The sequence below is a fragment of the Liolophura sinensis genome, chromosome 5 (assembly GCF_032854445.1).
Source record: "Liolophura sinensis isolate JHLJ2023 chromosome 5, CUHK_Ljap_v2, whole genome shotgun sequence".
Classification (NCBI taxonomy): domain Eukaryota; kingdom Metazoa; phylum Mollusca; class Polyplacophora; order Chitonida; family Chitonidae; genus Liolophura; species Liolophura sinensis.
In genome coordinates this window covers 12,497,515-12,519,971 of record NC_088299.1, presented here as the reverse complement: position 1 = coordinate 12,519,971, position 22,457 = coordinate 12,497,515, and the positions used below count along the sequence as shown (strand labels likewise).

Below are 22,457 nucleotides of genomic sequence, written 5' to 3'. Positions count from 1 at the left end.
AAATTATGCACGATATTGCTGCACAATGGCGTGACAGTGTCATATCACATCTGAGGAGCACGTCAAACGAAACTATTTCCTCACACAAACTGGTTGAGCAGTTGACCTCAAACATTTTTTGGGTTTAGTCTGCATTGTTTCGATTTTTTGGAGACAAAATTAAGCAGGGAAGAAGACACAGACGTGGAAGATCGTCGAACGTCAAAGTCCCATTATATAATTTAATAGCTTATCGTTTCCCCTGTGTTTTTCGTTTGTGTGATTTCATCTGTGGTACAGGAATAAAGAAAAAAGGTTTCAAAGAAGTATCAATGATTAGTTATTGTCCAAAACAATTTCTGGCTAAACATAGGGCAAATCTATAGGACTGGCAAAGGCATTGCCTATTTAATTCAACAAATAAAACTAAAGAGAGCCATACAAGCGAATAATTGATGCTTCCAATCGTTTCAGATAACTGGTGACAGTTTCAGATGGAACCAGTTGTTCTGATTATAGAATTGCTAAACCTTTAACAAAAAGACAAAAACAGATACATTCATGGTCATGACTATTGCATTAGGATAAGCATCCTTGAGCACATAGTGGAAAAACAGACATGTATGTTGCATATGGGACATTGACGTAACGATGACGTGTTATAAACCTGTTCCCAAACAAAATAATTCTTGAATTCAGCAATGTTAATCCGTTTCCAGTTTGTCATTCCCCTCGTACCTGTTCCCATACCTGTCCGAAAATAGAGTTTCTTTTGGCGTTTTATCACGGGAAAAAAGTCCCAGTGCATCTATTGGACATTGAAATTTGTAGACAGTGAAATGAGTGGAGATCAGGGAATGCCTGGGAAGCATCAGATGGGTGTGATATTTGTTGAGCTTCCACATAGGAATCTGTCTACAGCAACGAAAAACTTACGAATACATTTGAACTTTTGACGCAGTCGAGCACTAACTAACGCATCTAGGAGAAAACATCAGGTTGTGTTTGTGTTGTTGTTGTTGTTTGTAATTGACAAAGAGATATTTCCTTTCTTGAATCTGACGACAGTTTGAATCTGTATGTCTGCGTCAGTACATAAGTAACGGACAGTGCACTGGGTATTCTCGAGGTTGGCGGGTTTATACTGTCATTGTATTTCCAAATGACTAAAGCCAGTCCACAGGCATTAAGCAGCAATATAAAGGACGTTGCTTTACAACATCACGTAACGATTGGGACAGTTGACCTTCCATGGAGGATTCATTTCAAATTACATCATTTTGTGGATTATGTAAATCGCCGAGGTCGTTGCGTAATGCATGGACGATCTATCCAGACAACGAATGTCTAAAGCCTCACATTTTTTTCCCTTTTTAACAACAACTTAACGACACGGGCAGCTGCAGTGGTTTAAGCGATTGCATCAAGATGTATCAAAAACGCATTCCCTTGCCCTTGAACGCATCTCGTCGTACGTGGCATATGTCAGCATGCACCTAAACAACGATGTCGAAGCAGATCTGGAGCGGGAACGGTTAATGCGGTCAGATCTAGTTCAAATCTACACTGATATAGCCACATGGCAACTTGATAGATTTGTCAACTTGGTTTCCGCATTCTTCCTAGTGTTAGCTAAACCTGTTTCAAACAACATTCACTCCACCTGTCTCTCTACGTCGAGTTAAGACGCAGGGATTGAATCCTCGGGAAAAAAACAGTCTCATCAAAGAAATGGGAAGCCAAATACATATGGGCAAAACAAAGATTCGAGTGGGCAACCTGTCAGTAGATAAATCATATAAAGTCTGGGTGAGATATGTTCATCCCTCGAAGTGATTGTCAGCTTATCTGGACTCTTTGACACACCTACAACAATGGAAGAAAACAAAAGTATTTCATTCTTTTGTCATAATGAAACTTATATCCCAGGAAGTTCAATTTTGGTGCTTTTCTTCATAACGGAAAAAATGGAATCCTAGGATATGGTCAACGATTACTGTAAAGAATGTATTTTCCCCGCCCAGCTCTGTGGAAGTGGGTCGCACCTAAGCCGAATCTCTGGACAATATTTCTACTGAAATGACCTCTCGAGAAAACAAGATAACCGATAACTGCTGGTTGCCAAACGTTCGAGTACCTGGCGAAGGACGGTAGTTTACCAGGGATCACACCAGCTTTCTTTACGGACAACTGATTTTCTTAGTACCTTACTAAAAACAATTGAAATATATACATCAAATAAATCAAAAGTTTGATTTCAATAACCATACGTTTACTGGTAAAACAATGTTCTTAAAGCACCATATAAAACTCATCAACCCCCTTGTGGAAATTCTGACCATGAAGTATATTTATCTTTGATACATCTGAGTTTAACAGTTTTATTTTGTTTCCAGATATTCTAGATACTCAAAGGTTACTTCTCGTTTTAATGTGACTGTGTGAAACGTGATATATTTCGCTGCTTAAAAAATTACTTCATGGGATTATGTATCCGAATGTTGTTAACGCTATTTCCCTTACACGACGATTGCCTTATTTGTGTGTAAAGGAAACCAAATAAACCCAGTGAGAAACCATCCTCATTCGCAATGTACTGGCAGGAATGAAGGCCTAGTAGGTTGGCTAAAGTACCGTACACAGAATACGCCAACTTCCAGTCCTACTGTAATTCTTTAACCTGTTCGCATGTTTGTAAGCATTAAAGCATATTCTGAAGGCATTATTCTGTGTTGACTAATACAATGATACTTTCTGTGAAATTGGCCAATCCAGACAATGTAGTTTTGTTACCAAAAACAAACATGTGTAAATTGCACTGAAAGTTACTGTTTCACATGCGAAAAGGTTTGGAACTGGACTATTTATGTGAGGCTGAATTACTTGAAACGAAGAGAAAATTTAAGTGAAAAAACAATCTATGGAAAAGGGTTTTTCTTATGAAAGAATTCTAATTGAACTTTAAAATTTCATAAATAAACTGATTCGTTTGGGTAATAAATATAAATGTATTTAACTTCTTGCAGAATGACTGGCGTTAAATGATCTTTTCTATAAACATGTATGCAGGGTTCAAGTGTCACTCAATGATATATGACATATAGATATAAAAGACTCACAGAATAGAAAGCAAACCCAGCGCATTGACGACAACGCTTTATTCCAATTCTTCACGTAAATGCTGAAACTGTAGCAATTGCACGACCCAAAAACAAAATGATTTAAGCCGGATTAGGTAAAAATATGTAGTGATATTAATTTCAGTGTACTTGTATAAGGTCTCTGAAATAACGAGAACCATTTGTAAACTGGTATGACACGACCCCAGTTCTTACAGAGTATAAGTCGTTATGGAATACGTTGACGGATACATATCATAGCTTATGCTACACTGAGCAGACCTGTTCTACTATACGAGTGGGGAGTATGGCAATATCTTTCCAGCCGTTGAAATAAATTTGAACTGTGAGACGTGTGTGGTGTATGGAAGAGTGGCCGAAAATCTCAGTTGCTAAAACCTGGGCAGTTGGTGGAATTTAAACCGTGAGGAGTATTGAAGAGTGGCCGAAAAACCCAGCTGCTAAAACTTGGGCAGTTAGCGACATCTGAACTGGGCGGAGTGTGGTACAGTGTCCAAAAATCGCAGTTGCTAAAACTTGGAAAGTTGGTGGAATCTAAACTGTCAGGAGCATGGAATTAATGCCGAAATTTGTAGAAAGAAGAAAACCCCAAAAATTCCATAAAAAATGAAATACATTAGTTATACATACCTAAGTCGTTTTAAATGATGTTCACTGAAGACGAATCACCTGCACCTATACCGCCTGCACGTTCAGCTCGCTCCACACGATCTGTGCTATATACAGTTGTGCAAAGATTCAGATGCTTTACAAGTGATCGCAATATACTTCGATCACTCATATTTCCTTCCCTTTTCCTAAAACTAACCGCTCTCCAATATACGTGAATTGTTGGTGAGTTTTTGCCTTAAACACCGACAAAACAACCGATATATTTATGACTGACAAATGAAGTATCTGTGTGGTTAAAAAACATTAAATTATCAAACTCCTTTAAGAGATATTGGAAAACTCCGTTGAAACAAGCTATGTAGTAATTATATACAGGTATGTGTAGAAAAAGATCTTCTGTATCAGGAGTTTTCTAATCACACAAACTCAGAAGTGATTAGCTAACTTCGAATTAACATCACACAAATGTGTTACAAACGAAACAACTCCATTGTCATCAACGTGTACTGAAACATAACACCACGAGACTCAGACATAAAGGGTGTACTTGAAAAAGATGTATGCCACAGACGTGAGAACAGTTGTACCTCTGTTGATACTTGAAATGTGTATGTATGTATGTGTGTATGTATGTGTGTGTGTGTATGTATATATGTATGTATGTATGTATGTATGTATGTATGTATGTATGTATGTATGTATGTATGTATGTATGTATGTATGTATGTATGTATGTGTATGAGTGCTTGGGGTTTAACGTCGTACTTAACAATTTTTCAGTCTTATGACGACGAAGGAATCCTTAGAGTGGATGTAATGTGCCTCCTTGGAGGAGGACGGATTCCTACCGCTCTTTTATCTAGTGCTGCTTCACTGAGACGCCTTACCGAAGGCAAGTAAGCGGCCCCGCCCGAGCCATTATACTGATACGGGTAAACCAGTCGTTGCACTATCTCCTTCATGCTGAACGCCAAGCAAATGTATGTATGTATGTATGTATGTATGTATGTATGTATGTATGTATGTATGTATGTATGTATGTATGTATGTATGTATGTATGTATGTATGTATGTATGTATGAATGTATGTATGTATGTATGTATGTGTGTGTGTATGTATGTATGTATGTATGTATGTATGTATGTATGTATGTATGTATGTATGTATGTATGTATGTATGTATGTATGTGTGTATGTGTTGCAATATTTTGTGGCACTTTTAAAGGGTAGAGATAATCGAAGGAGTCCGGTTTCATACGATAAAAGACTACAGCTCAGAGAGTAAAATCAGGCCAATGACTGTGGCCGGACAGTTGGCAAATGGTCAATATTATCCGTGAAACTGCTCGTGTAAATGCTTAAAAAGTAGTAACTTACACCTTAATACAATCTAAAAGCTCTACTGCAGTTGTACTGTGTCTGCATCTGAACAGTGGCCACCGAACATTATTATACAGACGATTAAGTGTAAAATGTTGACTCTCTCTCCTTTCTCTTTTTATTCAATTAGAAAAACCATGCGACCGGGGTAGGTGATAACCCGTTATCCGCGTCACCCTAATCCAGCGTCATTAAACAGGCTAGAAGTCTGACAACATCAGCTACATCTCCGGCAACAGAGGCTATAAAGAGCATAAACAAACCGAACGGTGCGGTAACGCTGTTCAGCAGAAGTCAAATTAAGCGCGGAAGTGTAGGCGTTTGTCTTCGGATTGCCTCGAGACAAAAGTTAAACTCCAGTAGCGACTTCTTGCGACACGTGCACCTTAGCAATCCTAGGAATTCGATATTTTAAGACGGACAGTCGAGCTGAGTGTTGCTGGCCGGAGTCGGATCGTGTTGCCAGAGCGAAGCCGCTTAACGCCTGGCCCCTGAATTGTCATAGCCCGCGCCTGGGGCGCTTGTTGTCTTTCTTAATGCAACTGTTCGCTCACTTTTGCTATTCAGCAGTATTCTTGGCTTAACCGTGCTTATACGGTCCTCTGTGTACGTATTGCGTGCAGTTGTCTTCGAACACCTCAGTAAGTTCCTGTGACACCTTGTCTTACAGGCGCATATAGGCTGTGTTTGGATTACCCACACAAATAAACACTCTTACATCTGACATCTCACAAGCATCGTACGCGATACCCTCCAAATGACCAATGCTTCTATACATCATTCCTAAAACTCGCGCGATTTATTCAACTTTCCGACAATATGACATGATGGCGTTATTATTACAGCAATTTATGGCAATGACAACTTCCATTTATTTATTTATTTATTTAATTAGTTTTCGATGTCGCTCTCAAGAACTTTTCACTTAAATTACAGCGGCTAGGTTAAATCACATCCGACCCAGCAAGAGATTAACAAATTTCGCTTGGAGGAGGTAACTGTATGGCATGAAATGCACTGTGCGCGTGATGACAGCACAGCATTTTGGGAAATTCAAGGCAAGTGGCGTCTAACAAATCGCAGTTAGTATCCACCTTTTCTTACCCACTTCTGCTTAAGCCATGGTGCTAGAGGGGTGTAAACTGGTACTTTTTAGGTATTTACATGGACAGTTAAAATAAAACTCTAAATGGGGTAAAAAAGGAAGAAGCCGGATTTCACTGGTTAGGCATGACAATTTGCCATCTACGTTGGTATGGTATGCTATGTCTTTTACATTCGACCCCAGTAACACTGTACATGTACACCTCAGCTAGTGGATAACACCGTCATTCATCTTTGATTGTCGTCATGACCATGGTACATCTATATGTGTAGTATTCAGGCCCCAGGATCACAAAGCGATATTAGGGTTAAGTCAAACTTTCAAATCACTTTAAAATAATTATTTGTAATGTAAATATTAATTGATAACTTAAATTCTGTTCAAATAACGGAAAGGAACATTTCAGATTTAATGACTAAAACATTGACATAAGTCAAAGATCCCGTAGTCAGGTTAGTTTGGCCATCGGGCTCTGAACACGTAAGAATCATGGACTGACTTAAATATTTATCTAAGGAGTTATTCATTAAATAAGTTTGACTGATATATGTTATCTATGTCTAGTGGCGGAAGAAGTGTCTGAGAAGGCCAAGTTGTTATTTAATATAAAGAGTTTAGAGTAAATCGTTATTATTTGTCCACAAACTCCACTCGCCACTGTTTTATCTGAAGGAAAAGCTTGGCGAATCCTCCAGGTGTGTTGACGTTCTCCGCAATCTTGACGTTCTTTCTCGTGCACTATCTATTGAAGACCAGTCAAGCATCCGTCGGCTGTATTGGCTAAAAAGCAACAGTCTTGAAGGCCATCGGCCAATGTCCACATATATAAATATAACTGTATGTCACTGTGTGTTAGTCAGAAACGCCCTAATCGAAGAAAAAACCTCTACAGTTGAATTATAACATTTTATATAAAAATTCTCTGCGGAAATTTTATGAATGTTAAGTTTTTCTCCCTTAATCTTTAATATAACTTATGCACATATCTACATTTTAAAGGGATTCCCCATCCTTTTCGTGACTGAATATTTCCGGGGCATGCAACAGGAATTCCACGGAAACCGTTATACAAGCTGATAAACAGAAAACTGTGTCCTGTATTCAACCGTGTGAGATCTTAGCTTTCACAAACAAGTCAGCATAAACTGATCTCTTTGAATTGTTGATAACACATAACAGAACGTGTCATATACATGTTCCTGTATTACGACAAAGCGCTTCCTGGGTTAATCTGTGCCAGGTCGTTTTCAGAGTTTTGGTGAAGGCAAGAAGTCAAATTCCTTACATATGATACAGAGATGTTTTGAGGATTTGCGCATGATTTTCTTTCATTTCACTATTTCATGCTACATTCATAGGGCAAGCTCTGTGTAATGCTCCCAAACAGGAGGCAGTGTCTGTCTTTTTAAACATCGTGTGCCAAAGTACAACGGTGTTTCTCGAAGAGTACAAGAACTCTAAAGGCATAAAAAGTTGTTTGCTTGACGCCTTTGTTTATTTACGTCATTTATGCCTTTCACGTTGTCAATTAACTGTATTTCCCCACACACAACCTTGAGTCGCTTACCTTTTTACTGATACCAAAATGCCGATACATTTCCAAGTGATGCATGTTTACTTTATTATATTTATTTATTTGTTTGAAATCACACATACTCTACTTGAACTCACAACACCCACTTTGGGTAGAGGCTCCTGAGTCACTGAGTAGTGCTAGCACTCTAACCACTTGGTCACTGTGCGATGTTTGAATACGACGTAGCATTTGATGAGGATTAACGGTACATGGCTCTAGTTAACAGCTACTTCTGCGATTTAGTTTGGTTATATGTTACATCCTCATTAATCAAGACTGGAGTGCAAACTTTGGCGTTGTTCACGTAACAGACATCCGTAAGCAAATCCTAAACCATAATGGTCAACAACCGAAAGATGAATTTTCAAAACCTACGTTCTACAAAAATCAACAAAAAAAACGTCAAAATGTAGATATGAAATTAGAACATATTGTAACTGTTAAGACCGTTGTCCATTTGAAATTCTTGTGAGATCTTAATATGATACGTTACAACTCAGCAGCTGGCAAGTCACACTGAGACATCTTATCTCCAATCGAATTATTCTCTAATTTACCGCTGTTTGGTATGTCAGCAATCGTTTTATTAGCTACAATAATTTTATTTTAAAACACATTCATTAAAATGAAAATGTCAGTTTGAACAGACTGTTGTTATGCTTGTTGTTGGAGGGTTTTTTTCGGAATGTCTGAGAACGGCTGGTCTGTTGGCGTTAACATATGATCTGAACGACTTGACATATAAATGCTAATATGGCAAACAACGACTTGGGGCTGTATTTTCACAGGAAAACACACAGTGGCTTCTAGCAACATTCCGATCAGCAGTCTGCTGTCATATCCCATATCTGCTACCCTGAACCGGACAAAGTCCAAGCTGTCCGACAAATCTAAGCCTGGAAGTGATTTGAAAGCAAGTCCCCTGTCAATATATTTGTAAACATTAAAGATGTGAGAACTTCATCTTTGGGCTGTACTAATTCCTGCATGTCTGTCAGGTCAACCACGTGAGCTGCAAAACGCCATGTGGTTATTCGTTTCGAACTTATTTGACACCTACAAAATAGTTCTTTAAAGAAGTGTCACAAAGTTCACTTATGAAGTTGCATTAGTTTTTTGTGCATGTTTGTTATGATATTGGTAAGTGACATAGCTAATTGTAAGGTAATTCAAGTAGTCGGATACAACTCACAAATTACAACCTGAATCTGAAATGTATGATTTAATTTTTAAAAAATAACATTTCCTTTCAAATCAGAAACAGTAAAGAATAACCACAAATAATGCGTAATACTTGGTCTACTGAGCACATCACGTAATAATTCCTCATGATACAGGTCGACTCTACCTGTATAAAGACAAGTGTGACAAAGTTAAAATGAAGACGCTTAACACAAAGACAAGTTCTTTTTCACACCAAAGCAAACGAACAATGTTGACGAGAAATACGGTTGCTACAAACACAATACCATTTTTTATTCAGGGTTGTTTCATTACAAAACATTATGCACTAACATTAAAACTAGAATCTTACAAAACTGAATACATAAAATTCAACAAAACATCAAAGAGAAAAGGAATTTATGCCAAAAAACAACCTACTACCAGTACAGAACTAACAACAATATAATAACAAAACCTACTTATTGGTTGCAGCACATTTTCTATACAATTAAGGCCTGGGTACCTCTGCACAAACAAGAACATCGAAAAATTCAGCTCTTCCAAGTACTACCCAACCACATTTAAACAAAGAAATGGACAACTTTCATAAAGACTTGAGTCACGTAACTTAAAACGTAGAGATCTGAATTTAACTGAATATGACCAGTCTGCAATCTGTAAACAAAAGTTACAGAAGGCTGACCCGATAGAATTTTACCTACTGCCAACTCAATGTCCAGAAATGTATACATTTTACAATGATTGATGCTTTTTAAGTCTGTATAAATTTTTACGTTTATAAGTCAGTTTACATTGCATCGCCTTCGGCTGAAAAAACAGCTAGATTCGAACTTGTGGCATCACTTGGTGTGGGTTATTGACCAGTGTGACTGAACATAAATGCATGTGTTTATTTGATTTCAATACATGGAGATACATTCTCACCTCTTAAATATGTGACTCTGATTTGAGTCGGTATTTATAAGTGTAAATACACACTGTTATAACTGCACGCGATGCTTGCCCAGACACCGAAAATGTGTGTTCACAAGATTTCAACAGCCAAAAGTCGATGTACGTGTGATGTCATTTTGGCAGAGAGAAAGCCAAACTGTCAGTCTGTATGAGTATAAAACCTTCCATTGCCAACAATCTGCCGGTTGATTTTAGCAGAAGAAATATAGTCTTGCATACAAAATAGAACTTTGCACTTAATGTATAAGGCAGTGTCTCACGTGTTCCAACACACTCGAGCACGTGAACACAGATATATTGGCCTTTTTTCCCTACCCCTCCTCTGTAAAACCACAATTTTTTCTTCTTGCTTTTCTTACCAGATGTACGTCGTGTGAGCAAGACAAAGCAAATATCCCATATCAACGCCGTAAATCTCAAACGGAACGTCGCTTTAAACCAACAACCACAATTCTAAATCCGCAGGAAGATGTTGATGATGATGATGATAGTCTTTAAATGTGACATCAAAGCATTTACTTTTAAAATGCACCTTGGAATCATTTTGCCTGTGTAAGGCTACAATCAATCCATGATTTGTCTTCGATCAAAAACGGAATGGTAAACAAAGAGCAATACTGGCTATCATCATAGAATTATCATTAAGAGCTGTACGATTATTTGCTATGAAAGGAAAAGTGAAAGAGGACGCATATTAGGGAAAGCTTGCACGGACGGTAAGCCTATACAGCTTATAGAAGTGGTAAACTGCACACCTTTATGATAATACATGTCATGTGCCGTGTTAGGCGGGATATTAGACATAACGTTTATTTATTTATTTATTTATTTATTTATTTATTTAAATTAATAAACGCCTTACCTAAAAACTTTTAACATATACAACAGCGGTGAGATTAATGGGTGGGGGAAACCAAGATGACGGAAGTATTAAAACCAACGGCTAATATACAAGTAAATGTCAAACTTTTCCCACGTGTGACGTACATATTTAGGTTATGGCAAGAGGACTGTCCAACCGTTTCTTGCCAATATGGTCCGACAAAAGTGGAAGCCTGGAGAGTAAAACCAGAGCAATGACAACAATGTGATAGTTTGCAAATGGTCACACGTAAGCCGTGAAATCCGTCTTCTTGTCAATTGGCCTCAGTTAGGGGTTTATTTCGACTGTTCATGTATACGCATTAAACGTAGTAACGTAGATGTTCCATAACACCATTCCTTAAGCAGGATTAGGTGAAAAAAAATGCCGTGATGTTTATTAGCTGCAATTTATCAGTCGTCACTCGTTTACAATTACCCAAACTTTTGTGTTTTCAACACATTTAATATTACGACGTGTTTCACACTGGCATCTTAACCTAGCTATACTCTTTAACATACGAAGACAATTGTGTTTAGGTGTACCTAATCTGGAACATGCCTGAAACGAAGTCAGTGACAATAATCTGGATGTTTCTAATCAAGAATGTGCATAAGAACAAGGATAAACAGAGCTGATTATTTCAATATGCGTTGATTCTCTAACATATTCGTGTTATCGCTTAATTTGCCTCATCCGACATTTTCTTTGACGTGAGTATCGGCCTAGGCCTATCAGGTCTTCCTGGATATCCAGCCGAAAGACAACCGATCGAATGGCAAACCGTGTTGATTCAACCAAAGTGTTTAATCTTTAACCAAAGAGACCGGGTTTGGCTTTTTGAAACCTCTACATCACAGGGGGAGGAAACCTTTATATTCTCCCCTTTTTTATCTCCAAACATCACAAAGCCTGAAACACGTGGTAATAAGAGCAGAATTCTTCTGTTTTCGGAGCTTATAGTTTTTCTAAAAAATGAACGTTTTGATTGAAATATGTGTCTTTCGGCCAACATATTGAGACTCTATCCCATCCCTCTCTTTATGCAAGCAATGTTTTAGTTATGAGACGCAAGACCAAAAAAGTTGCATATCTTGGCAAAAATTATTACATATTAACAGACAGGGTAATATATCATCAAAACGTCCCATAAACACATTTACACATGTTAGACTGGGTTTAACCGTTAAGCCTTAGAAGGTGTGGCAAAGTGAAAATTATTTCAGTGAGCCCAAGGTCAGCATTAATTTACTGGACTTCTGACACACTCCGGCAGTCTAGATGTGCGCCGATGGCTTAGATTCACAAAATGTCAGTATGGAGAAATTAAATCCCACAGATCTGGACAAATTGTTCACCTTGACCTCTTCCATTCTGTCTTAATAAATGTAATCACACTCGTGATGCTCTCCAAATATCTGATGGAGCGAAATTGCTTGCTCCTAATCCAAGAGACTCGTACCTTGCTGGCATTGTCTCTCTTCAGATAGAACAGGGGCTGCTCGGGAACTACTTGGGCTCTGCAAAGCGTTGCAAAGAAATCCAAGGCTCGCAAACCCAGATATTACTTAATGCTATTATATATCTTTGTTGTTTTTGTAGCCTTAAGTTTATCGCCGATATTATCAATATTATTATGTAACTGATTAACCTCAATCAATAAAATCGTAAAAAACAAACTGTGGCATGGCAAAGGATGTAACAGATATTTTGTGAATATACATGTATTCTACCTTGTGTAGATATGATTTACTTAGCAATATAATAGCTTTTAATACGTTTAATTAGTAGATGTGACAATGGACAATTACCACTTGTTGACCTAAAAAGCGTGTGTGGTGCCACAATGACCAGGTTTATGGCTGTGGTGAATGTAGTCGCACAATAAGCACGCCAAGAGCATTTTATTCAAGCTTATCAAAGCACAATTCCAGACAACATACAGAACCTACTGAGCCGTTCCCAGTTCACTGTTAAAGATTTCGTGTAGGGCAATGCTTTGGCATGAATCGGGTTTGTGTTTCCTATGTTAAAACACACCGTTGTGTACTGAAACAGAAGCCATTTCGGTTATTCACTGGGTCAAAAAAAATTGGTCATTCCTCATACCTGACCATTCATAACAGGAAGTGACCCTGTCGTTTTCCGCTTATTGAACTTACTGACGCATCTTTGAATGAACGGAGCAAACACAAGCTTTGTACAGTTTATGTCAATGAATTCTCACCCTCCATATCTGTCCTTGATTTGCTTTTTGAAACATGAGCACATATTAGGAGTTTTTTTCTAAAGCTTCCTTTTGTCCAGAAGAATAAAAGCAGCCGTAGTCTGAAAGTTCTGATTACACCACTGTGTCAATAGTATGCGTCGCTCTGTCCACTTGCCGGTATTTGAAAAAGACCAGCTTTTGCCAATACTTAATACATGCAGAGTACAAGCATACACTATGTACAGATATTCTAAGAGCGGTTTGGGGAAGCTTTTCAGGCGGCCGATAGCAGGTCGCTTTGACCGATGTCCTTATATGCGTGTAACTTACCTCATCATCAGCTTATACCGAGCACACATGGATCCCAAAATACAAAACTAGCAACACAAAGTCTAAAGCAATGAAAGCATGTTTCGAACATGCCAGCAAATGTTGCTTTTTAAAACCGTGACTTGGCAACTCTGAGTCAGACGAGGTATACCTTTTCTCACAAATTGTATACTTGGATGTATTACTTTTACAGTAACTAAGTTCATTATTTTATTAACCCCCTGTTGTTTACTATTTTATACAACCCCTGTTACCATAACTGAAAAAATGCCGTGGCCCTTATTCTAACTCTGTTATTAATTAAATAAATATTTCGTTTTAAAGAGATTCCTAAACTTTGTCAACACAAGGATGCTCAAACATGGACAAATCTTAATCGGACTGGGTAAAGGCCAAGTGTCTGTAACAACAATGGAACAGCTAAATATACAAAATACGTTACGGAAGAATTTCACGGAATATGTTATCTGAGCCGTATGAAATACACACATACTGGGACAAAATAGCCAGCTCCATTTCAGTGGCCTGTTTTGGGAAGAAATAAAGTTGTAATCAAGTACGTTTTCCGAACATAAAAGCTAACGCTTTTCGCCGAGACCTTTTTTGTGAAATTTCTACACAACAATTGTATCTGCATAAGTGAGTCTATCGGTCAAAGAGTTCGAGCGTTTGGGGATATTTTAACTCACTTCTTAACTATTCATTTAGCAATCCGAAGATCCAGATGTGACCTCAGATAGACCTGAGAGCCAGTAAATCCAGATAATGAAGCTGTTGTGTAATTGTGCGCCTGCGCAGACACCACAGCGCAATAAGCCTGGCATGCCATATCGGTTGTGGTCACCGCAGTGCCAAGTTGCCCTGCTTATGCTTATATCGCCAAATTACTCATTGTAGCATAGACGAAGTGAGCAGTGTTAAGGATGTCAGTAACCGGTACATTAGCATACTTTCAAGGGCCAACTTTTGAAGGGTCACTGCGGACTCACCTCGGCTTTCTGTCGTGGATATGCATGACAAAAAATATACGTCATATTTATTTACTTGGTGAATGGCGTGCTAGCGCTGCAAAATGACCCAAGAGCCTCTTACTACCGCGGTGGCTGTGGGTTAAAGCCCAGCTCATGCTGGCTTCCTCTCCAGTTATACGTGGGAATGTCTGCAGCAACTTGCGGATGGTCGTGGGTTTCCCCCTTTCTCTCACCACAATGTTGGCCGCAGTCTTATAAGTGAAATATTCTTAAATACGCTTTATCACACCAATCACGTAAATAGTACGTTTAATTTGGTTAGAGGTGGACTATTTTTATTGTCGTTTTATTGTTCTAATGTCAGTGTTGTTGACATTAAAATGGATATCAATGTCCCTATACTGAGCTTACGCGGTACTACATCAGCGTACTCTGGTCCAGTCAAGATCTGTACACACAGATGAAAAGTAAGAGTGTTTTGTTTGAAAATCATACACCACGACACTTATTACCAAGGCTAATATACTTTACCGGTTCGAGTAAAGGCATGTACACATGGATATATTCACCTATTATGCTTCCATTGCCATATAATTTTCTGGGTCTCACGAGTGACGAAAATGCCCAAAGTTACCTGCAAGTAATTTAAGTTGTCCGCTACGTATTAACGCTCTGCGTACAAACGTTTGGTACCATCGGACACATGTTATGACTGCATAGTGGTCGTATGTTTAGGATATTACATCTCATACACTGAACACTTATCAGTGTGTACGCAAATCATTTTGGAGCAAATATAGTCTACATCACTAAACAATAATCGGGAGAACGAGGTATCTGTAAAATTTCTGTAGAATATTTTATGGAATGCAGTTTTAAAGGATTTTACACTAATTCATCAGCAGTTATGTTTATGAAAGGATAAAAACGGGACATAAGTAGGTCTGCTTTCATCTTTTGTTTAAATCTACTAAAGCTATACATTACGCAAATGTGTTTTACTGAATATTTTATTCCTTTTCTGTACTTGGCTAATATGAGTATAAGTTTTAATCATTGTCAGTCATTCATATGTATGTCTCCTAACATATACTTGTAAAAGTGCTACTGCAACTGAGAATAAAATAGCCGTATATACTCTCTGTGCTGTAAGTCTATATATTATTACGTGGTTACATCTTCAAGGATTCACAGATGTGCCATATTATCCCAGAGCATCAAGAACACAGAACTTCTTGATACTGTCAATACAGTTACCTTAAATCAGATTCCCTTGTCTGTGAAGCCGAAAAAAGACATTGGGGTTGATACCCTCAAATTTATACTCCGATCATCGTGTGTATGAGTTCACATTAATGGATTTATGTCAGTTACAGAGTCATCCCGAGGACCCGTGCCGTGTTTGTATCGGCATAGTTTGACCTTGAATAGCATGAGAACGTCGTAGATAGATGTGAACATCATGAAGAATCAACACAAGATCTTCGTTAAGGAAAAGTTGTGTTTAGGCGAATATAACAAGTTAGTCTTTCAAAACAGACCTAGTAATTGTGTCGATGCAAAGTTTCATGAAACGCCAACGACAATACCATTTTCTTCAGGAACATAATGTAATGTATTCCTGCTGCTCTCGTTGTAAAAAACGTATAATTTTCTCAGTTGAACATCTTGGGTGTGTAGGACATTGGATATGATTGTTCGCTGCCGTCCAACCCTAATGTGCAAATTGAGAAGAACTTGTGAACACTGCTGCAAAATTACGTTACATCAGGTTTGGGCCTTTGCTTAGCAAACAGCCCCGATCGCGACAAAGTATGATAGACGACATGCATGCAGAGACAATATGGAGACGTTCTCGCGGAGGTCCGCGCTCTGAATGACGAGACAGGTACATGTTACCGGTCTCTCTGGGCAGGCTTGAGAAGCTATGCCGACCATCCGATTGGTCTGTCCATGGATGGGTTTTGTTGATCTCCTTCAGAGCACTCGACGCAACGCCCTGTGGCAAACAGTGAAGGTATCAGACAGGAGTTCGCGGTACAGCCATCAGCGAGCTTCATGTTTACTCCAAGGCTTAGCAGAGCCTTTTTTCACGCCAGAAGACAATGTGAGCCTTCAGGGCATCGACAGCGGTGACGTCACCTGTCAGCATAGCTTCCGAGCAAGCGGCTGTATATAAGGGGCAGCAAGTGGCCAGCACCGGTACAGAGCCAGACACATCGTTTGCAAGATTTACCTCCTGTTTGCAGTGGGCGAGCATCTACCACACTTTCTTGGACTCATCATTTTTTGGAGAATTTCTGATTTCCAGCTTACATACTTGGACAACATGCAGAAGGTTCTTTCTTTTGCCGTGTGTGTGACTGCCTTTATTTCAGGTAAGACGCATTTCAGTAAACCGCTTGCTCGATTTCTTGTGGGTCTACACGAACGACCGATTCTGTGTGTATCCACGGTTAGTGTCATTAATCTGCCTGTTACGCTGTTGGACTGTTTTGCTTTTTACTTTACCACGCTATATCAAAGAGTAGACCTCATAGGAATGGTTAGCGACAGTTAACTGACAAATCTTTTTCTCCACTTTCGAAGTGGATACACTGTTAGGAACTGCGGCAAGGAAAATTACAATTTTATGTTCGCATCCTCGACATTTGTCAAAAGTTAGTTTAGAATAGATTGTTACGATTTGAAATCTTTCGATCACTTTAATTTCAATGAATGAGCATTACCTACAAATACTGTCCACATTACAGTGTTTTGTTCCCGGAATTTCGTTCAATTAATATATCAGAGAATCTTTCGATCTCGTAAAGAAGTGCCAGATAATTTATTATAAAATCTATAGTCCATTTCTTGTGTCATTCACGTACGTAGCCAGAATGTAACTGTTTGAGCATGTCTTTCCCAAGGATTTATTGAGAATGTGCGCAGGATACATTCAATATATGTGTGTTCTGCATTCCAAGAGTTCAGAAATATCTAGATTTGCAAGCCCAATCGACATCGCAGTCTATGAACTAATTGTAAATCGTTATCTGGAGATAATTATATGATGGCCTGGCTTCTGGCGCGTTTCCGTGTTCTATGGTAGCATTTGGTGTGATTAAAGAGGAGTCTCTTTGCTGTTCCCCTGGAGCGCAAATATTGAAACTAAGGTGAGAATGAAGTTTCTCCTGTTAGCTTCACACGAGACCCATGAGAGCAGGAAGAGTGTCACTTGAGTTAATTTCCGAACGTCAAAACAACCGTGATTGATCAGACGTCGTTTAGCTTCCGCCTCTCTTCCGTCCCGATATCTGTATGAATATGTAATATCAAGAAGAGCGGATATCGAAGGGAACCTTTCGGCAGTAGTCGACCCAACGTGGAGTTATTTTATCCATACCTAGGCTGCTGTTTAATCATTACTTCCTATCGGCCTTCTATTAATTTACCTCAAACCTTTGGGTAATCAGTAACTTGTTTATTTTAGTTTCATTAAGCCATTTACGACCCTTCTCTGATATTCTTTCAGGTGGAAATGTAAAAAATGTATTCTGTTATTGAATAGATTTCGGAAAGAAAAATCCAACTCCCGTTGAATAGTTATAAAATTTTGCAGCAACCAAGTGGAGTAGTTTTATTTTTATATTCTACGCAAAATATTACAAAAATTCAGGCTTTTACATGTACGAAATCATGTGAGATTCAAACGCTCTCATTAAGCATCTGACAAAAAAACTCAAACCTTTCATTCAGTGAAATTACAGAGCCTAGCATAGAAGAAAATCATCCGGGACACCTTTGAAAGTTGAGGGGGTAAATTTACAGAAGTTTGCTTCCGTTTGCTCTCGTTGCTTCCGCAGAACTGTTAGGTCAAAGGCATGTCAAGGTCTCCATAATTCCTGTGCAATCTGCAAAGAAGGTAGCCTCCCTGGGTTTAAACGCCGGATATTTTGTTAGGAATGTGGAGATTTATGCGGGAATTTGGTGAGGGTAACTCATAGGATGTGTCTTTGTGAGGCCAATGCAATGAAATTTTGGTACATTTTTATGTTTCTTGATTTTCTTGAGTTCCTGGACGCCTGGTTATTTTGTGTTAAACAAAGATTACATGAAGTCTTTGAAAAAGGCGTTAACTTGCCAAACGATTCTACTGCCATAAAAGAGAGATTAAGACCAACATGAAATTTCCAGTGTTTCTTCGGCACACCGTAACACAAAATCCACTCCTCATTCTTAACAAATATTTTGGATAATTGATGGATGACAAATACTATGTATGAGAAATTGCTTTGGCCTCCACAAAGCACAAATGGATAAAGAGTATTCCCAGAGAAGGATAATCATTTCTGTAACGATTTTCACTTCGCAGGCAAATATGTCTATCATTTTTCTATGGGCGGCTTGTCGACCTCGAAATCAATTTGGTGTTTCTTTGTTTGTTTGTTTTTTCTTTATGAAAATGTGAGCTTTCATCGACAAAGGGCTGCTAAATGAAAATTTAAATTCACCATTTCCATTCGAGATGAAAGATATAGACTTTTGGTGCAAAAAAAATTGTGTTTTTTTTACTTAAATAAACATAAATTTAACGTCGACGTATTGAGTCTAATTAAAACTGTCAACTGTGTGCATAAAAATGTATAAGCACGTGCCAGCGCGAACTTTGCCACTTGAAAGCAGAAAATAGCGGAATGAACAGCTTTTTCACGACTCTTATTACAGGATTATCAACCCTTGAAATTACATTTCTGTAAATATAAACATATCGTCTTTTTGCTCCAAGGTTAATGTCGACAAGGGCTGCACGTGTGTTTGCATTTGGATGTCAGAAATGTAGTTTGTCGGGTTTTTTTTCAGGAGGTGTTTTTTCTTTTGTTAGCAACTGGCATGGGTTGGATATTGCAGTTTAAAACATGATGTATTGAATCAAGCACGATCAGCTTTGCATAAAACTGAAGCCTAAAACTTTTGTAACTCAATATCTTAGCAATTATTAAGCCATCATCAGTTTTTATGAATCAGGCAAGTTGTGGTAAATCGACACCGCTTAATAGTATAACCTGGTTTGTTTGTAATTTTAATTATACGAGTTGTTCGTTGCAGCAGTCGATATAGTTAGCTTGGAACTCAACACATATACTCATTACGGGCATTATTTCAAGTCCAGGATTAAAGTCGTACGTGGGGAGACCTCCAGCAACCTGCAGATGGGCATGGGTTTCCCCCGGGCTCTGCCCGGTTTCCTACCACCATTATGCTGGCCGCGGACGTATAAGTGAAATAGTCTTGAGTACGGATTAAAACACCAATTAAAAAATATAAATTAATGAAAGGCATGAGAACATCCACACCCAGACAAGCTCCAACAAAACTCTAAAATATAATGGAGTTTCCATTACATTTCCCTGCAGATATCAGTGATATTTTTATGTATGTATAACGGGTTTAATTTCAGGCTTACTTGGACAAAGCGATTTCCAGTGTCCAGAACTGATGGGTCGCTACCAAGATCCTTTTGACTGCTCTCGCTTCTACGTGTGCTCGTATGGAACTGCCCATCAGTTCTCTTGTGATAATGGTACTCGTTATGACCACGACATCGGAGTCTGCCGCCATGCTTCTGACGTCATCTGTAGAACAGGAAACCAGCTCATGACCGAAGGTTTGTTCTATCAGATTAATCCGTAAATGAAACACCGTTCGTGATTATTAATACTAATAATAATGTTAAAATAATAATAATTGTTACCGAACGTAACGTAAGTATTGCTGAAATATCGCATGTTGCGGAACTCCATAATCATTCGCAATTATTCTGAGCGTGTTGTATATTGGTTTAGTTATTATTTCTGATTTTTGACACAAAAACCTAACAAGATCTTCAGTTTATGTTGAAGATATATACAAGGATAAGCTAATGTTATAATTTGCTCTTCAATTATATTTTTTTCATGTTTGTTTAGCCTTCACATGTCCGACGATGAATGGTATGTACCGAGATATCACTTCTTGCAACCATTTCTATCTCTGCGCCAATGGCCGCCACTTCCGGTTGGCATGCCCTCCAGGTCTTCAGTTCAATGGTGCAGTATGCACATGGAAATCAGCCAACAGCTGCAAAGAAGGTTCCAATTTTGAGAACGAAGTTAACTGGACAACAGATCTGAAAATCCCGGCAAATGATGTTGACAAAGAAGAACTTCCAATGTACAAAAGCAGTTTTGAGAATTCAAACAACGATGTAGAGTTTGAAAATGAGTACTACGACAGCACCCCAGAAGAAGGTGGGAGTGACTTTCCGAGATTCGTAGACAAAGTTAAAACCATGGATGATATAGATACCATCCAGATTGGACTTTTGGCGCCAAAAGGCAAAAAGCTGTCCGCTGAAACAACCGACAGTTCGTCCCGACGCACACCTAAAACTACGACAAAGGCAACGACAAAAGCAACAACTACGGCTGCTAAAACGACGACTACGACAGTGAAAACCACAGCCCCGACCAAAGTCACAACTACAAGGGCGTCAAAAAGTACCGGAAGAAAGCAAACAACCACACTCAAGGCAACAGCAACAACAGCTAAAACTACCCCACGGAAAATCACAAAGAAAGTCTCTAAGATGCTCAAGACCACACCCACTGCTTCCACTACACAAAAGCTAAAGATTACCACAACATCTATCGCAAATGTAACCACAAGCGCTACAAAGAATGTTACAGTAAATATCACACTTGACAACACTAACACCACCCAGTCATCAAGTCCAGTGACTTCAAAATCCACAACAACAACCAAGGCCAGCAAAACGACACAGCGAATTCCTACGACCAGCCGGCAAACGATGAAAGCTGTGAAATACAATGGCGCTAAATCTCTTATTTCGGACTCATCTGTCAAACCTAAATCGTCTACAACCAAACCAGCTACGACAAAAGGTACCACAACACCTACTAAGGACCAGAAGACGACCAAAATCACAAAATCTTCAGCAACGATCAGCACAGAGTCCACCATCTCAGTGAATATCACAGAAGACGACGACGAGCAAAACACAACACTTTCACCACAAAACGTCACGATAGACGTCAACGTCACAAGCAACAGTAATGATACCGACAATTCCACATTTGCCATCGCTGACGATGATGCCCTTAACGCCACGTCAACAGTTGCTCCTTCCTCTACATCCTCACAGAGCTCTACCACCAGTAATAATACATCAACAACAGATGCCAAAAAGGGTACGGATGCGACAGCACATACTACTGATAAAACACTTATGACGAAAGCTATAAAGACAACAACAGTCAAGACATCATCTAGCAAGAGGAAAGCGTCTAGGTCCGTGGATTCAGGTAAGTCGATGGCTTGGCAGTAGATAGATAGACTTGCACCGCAAACATGCCTTGTTAATTCTATGGCAATAGTCATGTTGGGAGTTACAACGTGTCTATTGTGGTCTATTTGGCGTTTTTCTTCAAACCATAAACAAGAAAGCTTTTAGTGCTCATATGAAAATAAATGTGATTTGGTTTTTCTTTTATTCATTGCTATTTGACCACCAATTTTCCCATCAACAAAATTTGGCATTTATCACATTCATTGACCATATCGTCTATATTTTAGGTGAAGGTGCTCCGGTTTGGCTGTCCGCTTTGCTTGGCTTCATTGTAGGTGATCAGAGTGTTGTTTCGTCTCAAATCTAATTTTGAATGAGTGAAAAGTTCAGCATACGGATATCATGGCATGCGAAGGGCTCGCCTCTCGACATTTTTTCGTAACATAGAGAAACCAGACAATAATTTCAATGTTGACGCAATTCAACGCAATTATGGTGGTCTTTTATTTTCAGTGAAGGGAAGTGAAGAAGCCAGATTCAGACTGGAAGCTGTTCAGCTTAAACAATGAAACACTTTCACATTTAGTGACATCTGTGCGTATCTTGTGTTCTTCTATGGGAAGCATGCTTTCCCTTATCTCTGAGTTTTCCATGTGAATTTCTCTATACACAAGTGACGGGGCATCTTCAGTACGTATGCTCGAAGGGACGAAACAAACGTATGGGTTGGGTGCTCGTATCCTGTAGACACACCAAAAGACACTGATTATAGACGTGTACCCAAACTTATGGACAGTGAACCATCGAGCCCAAATGAAGTTTTTCA

General features: G+C 38.9%; 1 protein-coding gene across 1 annotated transcript; it reads left to right on the top strand.

Moving 5' to 3' along the window:
* The first annotated feature begins 19,782 nt into the window (after nucleotides 1-19,782).
* On the top strand, nucleotides 19,783-22,200 carry LOC135465472 (mucin-2-like). The gene is made up of 3 exons (XM_064742713.1): nucleotides 19,783-19,951; nucleotides 20,253-21,647; nucleotides 22,145-22,200. The coding sequence occupies exons 1-3, from the start codon at nucleotides 19,783-19,785 to the stop codon at nucleotides 22,198-22,200; spliced, it is 1,620 nt and encodes a 539-aa protein (XP_064598783.1).
* The last annotated feature ends 257 nt before the right edge of the window (nucleotides 22,201-22,457 follow it).